Source organism: Haemaphysalis longicornis, unplaced genomic scaffold (assembly GCF_048455015.1).
Source record: "Haemaphysalis longicornis isolate Haplotype H1 unplaced genomic scaffold, Haemaphysalis longicornis Haplotype H1 scaffold_2, whole genome shotgun sequence".
NCBI classification, from domain to species: Eukaryota; Metazoa; Arthropoda; class Arachnida; order Ixodida; family Ixodidae; genus Haemaphysalis; species Haemaphysalis longicornis.
Genome location: NW_027526295.1, coordinates 281,642,492 through 281,653,947, shown reverse-complemented (window position 1 = coordinate 281,653,947; position 11,456 = coordinate 281,642,492). Strand labels below are relative to the sequence as shown.

The 11,456-nt window shown below is 50.9% G+C and overlaps 1 protein-coding gene across 1 annotated transcript in view; it reads right to left on the bottom strand.

Annotated features, from left to right (window-relative positions):
• Positions 1-3,107: 3,107 nt before the first annotated feature.
• The window catches only part of LOC144167809 (uncharacterized), a 29,613-nt gene continuing 21,264 nt past the window's right edge, over positions 3,108-11,456 (bottom strand). Inside the window, exons 4-5 of the mRNA XM_077696978.1 lie at positions 8,795-8,941; positions 3,108-4,044 (exon numbers count right to left, since the gene is read on the bottom strand). Coding sequence (XP_077553104.1) covers positions 3,266-4,044; positions 8,795-8,941 — 926 coding nt within the window. The 3' untranslated portion in view covers positions 3,108-3,265. The remainder of the gene's footprint in view (positions 4,045-8,794; positions 8,942-11,456) is intronic.

Sequence of the window (11,456 nt, the reverse complement as noted above, 5' to 3'; positions counted from 1 at the left end):
CGAGATGACGTTTGAGCGTGAACATGATGTACCCAATGTGCCTATGTTGGTACAATGTCTAAATGCAGATGTCTTTGTTGATATGTGCCGTGTGGCTGGCCATGGGTATGGCCAGACGAGTCTGCTTTTTGGACATTTCAGTCTGAAATGTCCAAAGAACAGACTCGTCCCGCCGTACCCATGGCCAGCCACACGGCACATATCCACAAAGACATCTGCATTTAGACATTGTACCCACATAGGCACATTGGGTACATCATGTTCACGCTCAATCTCGATTCTCTATCTTTATTTGAAGATCAGGAGGAACTGAACTAGGTCAGCTGATGTTTTAGATTGCGAAATGTTTCAAAAAGCCGCCTATAGCTTTCGCACCTAGCATGACTGCCCCTAAATAAAAAACTAACTAAATAAATAAATAAATAAATAAATAAATAAATAAATAAATAAATAAATAAATAAATAAATAAATAAATAAATAAATAAATAAATAAATAAATAAATAAATAAATAAATAAATAAATAAATAAATAAATAAATAAATAAATAAATAAATTAACAAGGCCAAGTGGTTGGCAGCGCCGGTGTTAATTCGCGCAGCGCAGAAATCACGTGCAACGCGTAGCTCACACAGTCCAACCAGTTGGCGAGACATGGGCATCGGCTGAGCAGCCGAGAGGGTGTATATTCAACGCCGACCACCGCGTTTCGTAGCAAGGCAATTTCGCGGATGCGGAAAATTGGCTACTTGGTGCAGCCTTCCGTATTTTTCAGTTAACACCTCGTTTGCGCTCAGGCTGATGCCTAGCAGAGGAAGGGGGCGACGAGGTCATGTAAATAACCGACGTTACACCCATCCCTGTAAGGTGTAACGTCAAGCGGTAACCGCAGCCCGACGTAAAATGCGTGGAATCTCGTAAGGGCTCAACTTGCAGGTTACTTAAAGCCTAGACATAGAACCCCAGCTCTGACGTCACGCTTTGTGGCGTAACGTTATCAACCAGTACCGACTGGATAAAGTACTCGTACGTCAAGCTGGAGTACCAGCATCCTAAGACCTCCAAACGAAACTTTAGGCCTAATTTCTGGAACATACTCGACAGTTGCTGCTGTTATTCTAGCAAAGCAATACATACCAACAGAGTATCACGCACATACCAGCAGTGGTGTAATGTACAACGCTTTACAAGCAGTCTGTAAGATACTGCACCGCGCATTGCTGTAGCTGCAGACCGCGGTGTTTGCGGGGGCCCGCATAAAGCAATCAATCAATTACAGCGTAAGCACTGCGTGGGTCGACCAATAAAAATATATACCAGTGCCCGGTGTTCGTACTCTGAAGCCTAAAAATATTGCCGAAGAGTAACACGCACCCACGCAAGAGTAACACGCACCCACAGTACAACGCCTTATAAGTAGGAATATATGCTGCCTTCACACGATATTTCGTTGATGGCACAGCCAAGCTGTCTGTCTATTTACATCGAATGTGTTAGCGTCTCTTTTGTCGGAAAGTTGTGTTGTAAACAAAAAATTACTCCCACCTCCCCTCGCGGGAACCCCTGTGTAGATGCGACGCATAGGGGGTTCCGTTGTTGTTTCCGTTAGGTTGATTCTCCCATCGCGTAAAACGTGCCGTGAACCCACTGCCGCGGCTATGACGCAACGTGGCGCGGCTATGACGCAACACAATCCACTTTAATCCATTCCAATCCAATCCAAGCCAAGCCAATCCAATCGATTCCAATCCAATGCCCCCCGCGAGAGAGTGCTCGCTATCAGAGAGGAGAGGGGGTGAGCGGCGGAGAGCGCAGCTCGCGCGGTGAGGAGAATGGGGGAGGGGTGTGGACGGACAACGACGCCCAAGGCAAGCGAATGAGATGCAGTGGCATCTAAAACCTAGGCAGCACCCGCCGCGGTGGCTCAGTGGCTAAGGCGTTGCGCTGCTGAGCACGAGGTCGCGGGTTCGATTCCCGGCCGCGGCGGCCGCTTTTCTGATGGAGGCGAAAAGCAAAAACGCCCGTGTGTACGAGATTTCGGCGCACGTTAAAGATCCCCAGGTGGTCAAAATTAATCCGGAGCCCTCCACTACGGCGCGCCTCATCGCCTGCGTTGCGTCGGCGCGTTAAACCCTACAATCAATCAAATCAAAACCTAGGCAGGATCGAGCAGTTCTCGCCCAAGAAGCCGAGCGCATGCGTCATGAGGACCCAGCATTTGCCGCCAGAGAAGTCCAGCGCAATCTTTCTTTGCAATCAGGCATACAGTTCAGTATTCGTTAAACGCAAAACAAGCATCGCAACCACCCGATAGATAAGGCGCCTGTGAACAATGGGACCCCCATATGCGTACGTGGTAAAGGCTAGATTTGCAGCTGCTCGCGAAAAGAGTGATTGGCGTCATTCGAGGGCGAGTGCATGCGTCAGGCTTTGCCGCCGGAGAAGCCGAGTGCAAGTGACAAGCCCGCCAAGACGGCGAGGAACATTTTATACCCTCCCACATCAGCAAATGTGGTGGTTTACAAAAGCCTTCGCTGGACAGCCACTTTCGCAGGGCAAGATGGCGGTCATTCTTCTTTGTTCTCACTAGCTCAGAATAAACCAAAACAAAAACAAAAGTGAAGCCCAGTTTGCTAAGCTAGTGGCGCTTTCGCGATGAAACGTAAAATGCGAGTATGCGCTGCGCTGATGCGCGGCTAACGTTTTAATGCACCGCGAGGAAGGGTAAACTTGTGTATGCCACCCACGCGCAAAAGTACGCACATACACGCGCGGATTACCGGCTCGCGTGCGCGGTTTCCCGCTGGCGCACACACTCGTTTTACAGTTCTTGCTTTCCCCACTACTGGCATCCTCTACCAGCCTACCCTATTTTCTCCCCCTGCCGTTTTTCATTGCCCGCCCAGCACTCCGGTTTGTACCGCTGACTTTGCAAGGGAAATGATTCGCTTCACCCTTCCGATGTTTATCGTGTGATCCTCCAAAATTTAAAAGCTCCCATATGCGAAGTAAAGCCCGTCGTGTGCTTAACATGGAATCGGCTATACGCCTCGATTTGGAGGAGGCCCGAAGCGCATGCTAATAACTTCAAAGGCATTAATTCACACAAAAGCTAAATGTCATTTATTGTCTCTATCATCCAGAGAGCCCAAGCTAAAGTTATCCGCGAGGGCACATACAACGATGTCGATAAAAATAAAAATGGGGCCAACGGCAATATTTCAATCAATAAAAATCAACAAACATGGCTCGGCGGCTAGATATTTCTACGAGCCGTCACTGGGAAAGCATCCTTTCCGCTTCCGGGACATCCTAGATTCAGCGCTGCAGTTAAACGCCGACAGAAAAGCTCCGTGTTCGGCAACCGGCGCGTTGCAGCGCTCACGGTGTGTGACCACCGTCCCTCCCGCTTCGTTCGCGTGTAACGCGCACCACTTGTAGCAGGAACTCATGTAGAATAGCTGCAACCTGGACCAGCCCTGCACAAGCGTGGACTGCTCCAGGGGCTTGAAGGCGGGCGTCGCTCGGAGTGCGCGCAGCGCCACCTGAAGGCCCGCGGCGTCGGCGTACACTTCTTCCATCCCGGCGGCACCGGTTTTGGCGGGCGCGTACCGCTGCAGGCAGGCCAGGCGGCTATGAACGACCGCAGCCCTGGCGCCGGAGCGAGGGCTCGCGGCGAGCCCGTTGGGAGCCGTGTTCCCCGCAGACAGATCGAGCGCGGAGACGAGCTCTCGGGCCACGAGATGGCCCAGCGCCGCGTAGGTGGCCTCGGCAGACTCGCGCACCACCATGGGGGACAGCAGGGACGCGACGGGCACGTGCAGCACGCTGTAGAAGGGCAGCAGGACGGGCCTCGCGGCCAGCGTGGTCAGCCGGTGCGACATGCGCCGCGTTGTGGCCACACGACGGTGAAGCGTCGCCCGGGCTCGGTCCGCGCGCCTCTGGAGCGCGAGCAGGTACGAGCGCACGAAAGGAGCTCGGAACACAGGAAGCGATGAGTAGTGCCTCTCCAGCACGGCGTCGTCGAAGAGGTCATCGGGAACTTCTGCGTCAGCACGGCGGGTCAACAAGGTTTTAAAATCGAGTATTATCTAAATTCGCAACTGAAATCGTGCCAACATTTATTTTAGCATTTCCATTTTTCCCCCAGACAGGACGTTTTCCGCAGCGTAAGAATTTTTTTTTTTGCCGCAGAATGGCAAAATGGCTGTCAATTGAAGCAAAGTTCCAATCACATGACTCCAACACGCATGGAGACTTTCAAGTGAGCGCTTTTACTTTGCCGTGACCGCCTCGCCGAAACCATAAATTTCCCCTAGGGCCATTTCCAAAAGAAAGTGGCTGCCATGCGTTCGTGTGATGCACTTTGGCCCTTGAACCCGCTCTCGGCACAGCATTACCACTGAAGTTATAGCTCAGTACTTCAATTCAAACTTGAAAGTGCACTGTGCAGTGGTGTCAGGAAAATATCCTTATGTATCTTAGACTCTCCTTCTCTGTATCTGTATCTTATTTTCCCGCCAAAAGCTGACGTAGATCGGCTTAGATGTTTACAATGGGGAAAAAACTACTCAAGCGAACATCTAGCAAGAACGCCGCACAAACCGCCTCCAACAACTGAAAGTAGAATATGGAATAACTACCTGTCTCATCATGAGTCCCGTGGTGCTGTCTAACGAAGTTTTGCCGTTGTTGAACGCGGTGAAATCAAGTTTACGGACTGATAGCTTGATATTCGTGCCGAGAGCAAGCACTGAACGAGCGCAAAATTGCGCCCAAAACACTGGCTCTGATCTTCGCAGTAGCTTGCCTACGCGCGAACGCGCAGTGGAGTTGGATGCACCCAGCGCCGTTTGGCAGAGTTTCACTAGCGGAGGCTCACGCTACGGCGGCGTGTTACCGGGGCCGGACTGCACTTGAGCGCGCGGAGAGAGCGAGGAGGCCGCCCCTCAGCGGAACGAATGCGAGGGCAGGGCGAGAGCCAGCCCGCGGAACTAATCCACCCTACCGGAACAAATCCGGTACCCGCCGCCGTAGCGTTAGCGGACGCTATCCGCTACGCTACCCTCTGGTGGCACGAGCCCTTACTCTTTCCCCCTCTCCCCGCACCTCCCTTGCAACGAACGAGCGATCGGACCGCACGTGGCGCTGGCTTGACTTTGACATAACTTTAAGGTCACATTGACGGTACGATGACGAGCCGTTTTTTGTGTTTGTACATGGAGTAATAGAGCTTTCGCTCTTAAAGAATTCAACTCGTAGCCCCAATAACAAAAAGCTGCGTGGAATCAAGTCACGCGCATGCCCCTGAAAACCCGGAAAAGAAATTGAATCAAACCCCAACGAGAAAGGCAAACTGAGCGTCCTATAGCAGAGTGTGTGGCTGACTGACAAAGCTACGTAATGCGGAAAGCTTTCATACTTTGCGTGGTTGTCAACGACCATCACGTCACGAAGTGTAGGTAAGCACGTGCAGTATTTGCAGTGCATTGCTAAATGCCAGTGCAGTGCCCCTCTCAGAGAGCTTGGATGTTTGCGAAGGTGAACGTTCAAAAAATCGGACCATCTGGCCAACGTATACCTGTCGCGTGAAAGGGACCGTACAGATAGCATCTCTTCTGTCCTCCACAGACATCCAGACTACTTTAATACCGCCACATATGCGGCATAAACATGCAGCCAAACTCATATGAACATTACAACGAACGTTATATAAACAAAACGAACTATAGAAAGTTGGTGTACCTTTCACGTGTGGAAAGATATGTTGGCAAGACGAGCCGATGCCTGAACAACGTTTGCTTTTACGACCATCAAAGCTTTCTGAAAGTGACACCGCACTTGCATTTACTGCCGTCGCACGTGCCGACGCGTAATTTTTTTTTATCCCGGAAGTTTGCTATTCAGCATAAGGGTAAATTAAATGTACAGATACACCCCGGATTCCCGAAGGAATCGGAGCAGGAAGCTCTCTGAAAGTGACACCGCACTTGCATTTACTGCCGTCGCACGTGCCGACACGTAATTGATACGACTATGGTTCACAAGCACACAAAGTATAGAGGCTTTCCTCATTAGGTAGCTGTGTCAGTTAGCCGACCGCCCGCTATCGGACACTGAGTTTTCCTTTTTCAAGGGTGTTCACGTGACTTATGATTTTACGTAGTTTTCTGTTGTTGGTGTTACGCGGTGAATCCTTTTGTTAGGTAGTAACATCGGATATGTGATGGCACAGATGTTCATTTGATGTATATAGGTATACAGTCTTTGCCAAAATTTTCTGTGGCCGGAGCAGGCGCGCGGCCAAGCAGGGGCGCTGCGGCCAAGCAGGGGCGCTGCGGCTGCCGCTATCGGCTGGTAGCGCGGGCATAGAGAAAAATTTTAGATGCGACGCATCTCTTTAACTCGCCTTGTCCCTCCGGCGTCTTCCGTCGTCCGTAGTCCACATCCCTCCCCCATTCTCCTCGCCGCGCCAGCTGCGCGCTAACGCCGCTCTCATCACGGCCGTCTTTCTTTGCACCGTGTCTCAGTGTCAACACCATAGATTGTTGGCACGGCATGCTGCAGGCAGTGGGTGATAACTGCTCCATAAATCGCCGCTAGCGCTCCTTTATAGATGCCCTATACCGTGCGCTGCAGACAACTTTAGTACGAAAAGTGCTGTGCTCACAGCGGCCTCTGTGCGGTGCAACGTGCCTATAGCCGCAGCCGCAGCAACCCTGTTTGGCCTCACGCCTGCTCTGGCCACGGTAGCCATGGCCTACGAAATTTTGACAAATTAAGGCTGTTTTCTTAGATAAAATTTTTAGATGTTAGTATCTCGGTTAGTTTCGGTTGCTCTTTTCCCATCATGTACATTCAGGCACACCCAACTGGCAGTTATCCTGAATGACTTAAATTTCGCATTTTTACTCCCTGAAGTCGATCACCTACGCACTCATTTAATGGGTTGAGGTACTGATGCGAAAGCATTAAATCAGGGCTCACCAACCTATGGCCCGAGGGCAGTATTATGCGGCATTACGTCAGAACTCCCCTCTCTCTCTTCTTTTGACTGCCTACCTGAAGGCCGACATGGCAGTTCAGACCTTCCGGTTTCTATTCCAGGATTTATATTCCAGTTTTGCTATTTCTTCTTCCAGTTTTGTACATTATTTACAATTTGTCGATTTTTTTCTTTTTGGTGATAAAGCTCCCCCCTCCCTTCCTCGATTGGGCACCCGGCCTTCCCGGCCCCCGCCGTGTAGGCTTCATGCATCCCGGTCTCCGCCGCAAAAGGTTGCCGACCCCTGCATTCAATGAATCATTAGGCGAAAAGGCCGGTGCAGGTGCCGGAAGACGAAGGCGGCTTTCACACTACTACGCAGCGTTGCATAGCCCGAACTTCATTGGAATTAATCGACACAAGTAGGAAACCGCGTTTCTAGGTGACGCCTGGGAATGCGCAGATCCACGTGCAAAGCGGAGAATTTCAGCTGCGGATAAGGGTGCGCTGTTCGGCGGCACATCACACCCTACATTGCTGACCTCAACCACCGTCGCAACAGCCACTACTCGCAGCGCAAACCTGGAAGCGCAGCGCCGTTTGAATGGACAATAATGCTTTCAAATTCACAACTCATAAGAAGTGCCCAGATGTCCTCGGAGTTTTTACAGTCTGCGTACCCATTCTTACATTCCCCACCTCCCTTTTCCTTACACTGTGCACCCATATATAATTTATGTGAAATAATTAAACAGCATTAAGCGGAAAGCTGGCGTCCGCGTCTCTAAGAGTAAAAGGGCTTCGGAAATTGCGGACGCTGCAAATAGAACAAATAAAGGAATTGAGCCACAAAGAAAAGTACGTAAATTTCGGGCTGGGTGGGAATCGAAACCAGACCCCAGGAATGTGAGAACAGCACGCATTCCCCACGCCACTTCGGCTCCACGAGTGTATAGCTTAGTAAGTGTGGACTCAGAGCATGCGCTGTGGACTTCGACGTAGGAAAACGTCGGCAACCGCTATACACGCAGCTCGATGTACAGCGAGTTTTACGTTGCTAGGCACGTCGTTAGGCTTGACATAACGTCACGTTAAAGCGGGAAATAGAAAAGACACAAACACTCAGGTGGATTGGCCAGCGATGATGGCAGCTGCCGTCAGCATTTAACGGAAGCTAACGGCCGTTTCACTAATTTTCACCTGATGGCGATGCCTGCATACCTTCCCCAAATTCTCACGTACCCACCGAAAGGTATTGGCCAATGACAATAACAGCTGTAGTCGAAAGCGCGCGGCCGTTTCACCATTTCCAGTTTGGCGGCAACGTTAACGTAACCAAAAAAAACTCTCCTACGCCTGTTCTCAGAGGCTGGTCAGTGACGATGACGGTGACTGTCTGAGGATTATGGCGATTCCCCAATTTCCATTGGCTGTGGTAACCACATACCCACTCAAAGAAGCACTCGGGCGTGCAAGCGGACATTATTCCTTTTGCATTACACATTGATAAGAACTGCTTAGGCGTCGCCGGACTTATGAAGAACGTGATATGAGAAAACTGACAACTCTAGTTATGGTCCTTACTTGTAGTATTCATACGTTCCTCAAAGCTATACATACATGCCAGCAAGCCAGCCAACCGCCTTATGGCGTATCGTCTACCTACGGGCAAGTTACCGCATGAAGCCGGCTTCCAGGTACCCGCTGCACTTGTACCCATATATTCAAGAAGTTTTAGTTTTGCTTCAAGAAAAGCGTCGTTGTTTCAACCTCTCTGAAGCGAATGTTGTTTCCCGCCGAATATTCTTACCAACAACGTTCTGGATCATTCGAAGCTTTTCGTAATAACTTGTTCGCTCGGATTCCGGAAGCTTAGCCAAGTCCGCTGCCAAAATCTTCCGCACGCTGACAATGACCGCGTCCACAGTGTCGATATTCGAAGCTGGAACGATGTCCTCTGCAGAGAAAAAAATAGAAGACAAAGGCCCAAACTCCATATTGGGGAATTGTCATGTAAGGCAAAGCATTCATAGTTGAATGGTCTTCATTATTCTTTCCGACCTGCTTTTTTAACACGAAAATGTTTTATTCCGGGATTCACGAAGATTGATTGATTGATTGATTGATTGATTGATTGATTGATTGATTGATTGATTGATTGATTGATTGATTGATTGATTGATTGATTGATTGATTGATTGATTGATTGATTGATTGATTGATTGATTGATTGATTGATTGATTGATTGTGGGGTTTAACGCGCCGACGCAACGCAGGTGATGTGGCGCGCCGTAGTGGAGGGCTCCGGATTAACTTTAACCACCTGGGGATCTTTAACGTGCGCTGAAATCTCGTACCCACGAGCGTTTTTGCTTTTCGCCTCCATCAGAAAAGGGGCCGCCGCGGCCGGGAATCGAACCCGCGACCTTGTGCTCAGCAGCGTAACTCCTTCGCCACTGAGCCACAGCGGCGGGTATTCACGAAGATTTCACTTACGCCATACCCGTCACGGAAGCGACGCCAATACAACAAGGCAAGCGGCCTGTAAAGGGTGCACCCCTGCACACAGAGTGTTGTTGCGGGGAAGCAACCTTTAATTTTAAACAGTACGTTACACTTCGGGTTGTGCAGCGGTGCCGGCCACCCACCTTCGGTGGTTCCCGGCGCACACCAACATCACAGGCAACGTGGGCGACGGTCTCCCCAACCGCAACGAGACGGCGGACGCAGCCGCGCGAGGACTGACCAACCGCGCGGCGGCGGTCTCTTCCCCCCTGCCGAGCTCCGCGACAGAGGGAGGCCATCGCGAAAACAACGATGACGAAGACGACAACGACGACGTGGAGTGGGACCCGGAGCCCCTCCTCACGTACGGGGAGGTGCTGGAGTGGTACCGGCTCGGCCGGCGCACTGCTCCGGCGCCCCACCCGGAACTAACACGACAGCAGGCAGTGCTACTACGCCAACTACAAACACAGTCAGTGATCACGCCGGCGCTCGCGCGTCACGTGTGCCCGGACGTGTACGCCAGTGACGTGTGTAGTGTGTGCGGGCAACATCGCGCAACTCTGGCCCACATCCTGTGGGACTGTGCAGTGCACCCCGTGGAAGCTGCCGACCTCTACGGCCGGCTGCCGGACACCATAACGAGTGCCGTCTATTCGACGGACCTGAACGCACAAACTCTAGCCGTCCAGCAGCTCGAGGCTGCTCTCGCCAGGCAGAAGCGGAGCGAGTCGCAGACGGGGGGGAAAGGGACGAACTCCCGAGTACCTTTCGCGCACCGCTCACGCCGACACCGGCGGGGCCTAGTCCCGAGGACGTCGTGAACGTGGGTGGGATGTGGAGGCTCTGCGCATCCCGACCTCCCACTCCCTGCTGGCCTCAAATAAAGTCTTTCTCTCTCTCTCTCTCTCTTCGTTTTAGGCTTTTATATTTTAACACGAAAGTGTTTTATGCCGGGATACCCCAGTATTTCACTGACGACATATCCCTCACGGAAATGACGCCAATACACCTTTGCCGAAGCGACCCGCCAGCAGGACGTCGCTCACCAACCACACCCACAATACCCGCAAATCATGCTCAGCTACACATTTCGCGGCACATTTCACTTCCGTGTTTTGCCGATTCCTATGAAAGAGAAATCAACCACAGTTTTTTTTTTACTCCGTTGCCGTGCTTACTCGAACGCGTGACAAGAAAGTGCCAATCAAATATTTTCTAGGAGCCACACGTGCAAAGTCAACAGCAGGAGCGACTTAAAGGAGCCGTGAAGACAAAACACAGGTTTGGTTCATTCAGAAGACGGAATCGTTAAAATCATACTGACACCAGTTTAAAGTAAACTTCGCTCAAATAAGCTATGCAATTAGGAAAAACGGGAATGGCCATGCGACCCACTCGCTCATTTCCCGCAACAAAACCTATGATGTCATATCAGCCTGCTCTGCGGTTGGCGGAGGCCGGCAAAAGCAAACACAAATTAAGCTGAGCTTATAAGCTTGCAGAACGAGCTATTTGTGCTTAAAGGAGCCATGAAGAGAAAATGCAAGTTGGTTTTATTCGAAAGATTTCGTGTTTTATAGTGCCCCCAGCGCTTGTCCGGATACAAACGGTGCTTTATTCACTGAGAAATTAAACAATTTAGGTTAAAATTTTGATTTTCCCGCTCAATCGTGCGTTTTCGTGGTCCCAAGTGACATCACGGGAACCGACCGCTCTGCAGCCTAGAATACCTTCATTCACGCATCCGCCGTACAGGGTAGAGACACGTAACGCTGGCGCCGCCATGTTCGGTTGCTCGCTCGCCGCCGAAGCAAGTCATTGTGTCAAAACCGCGCTAAAATTATCGCCGCAACGCGGTTTACTGAAGAAGTTTGAATCATATTGTCTTTTTCACGTTGCCAGGTCTCGTGGGAAACGAAAAGAATAACGCGTTGAGCCCGTTGGCCCAATTGCGGCGGCACGG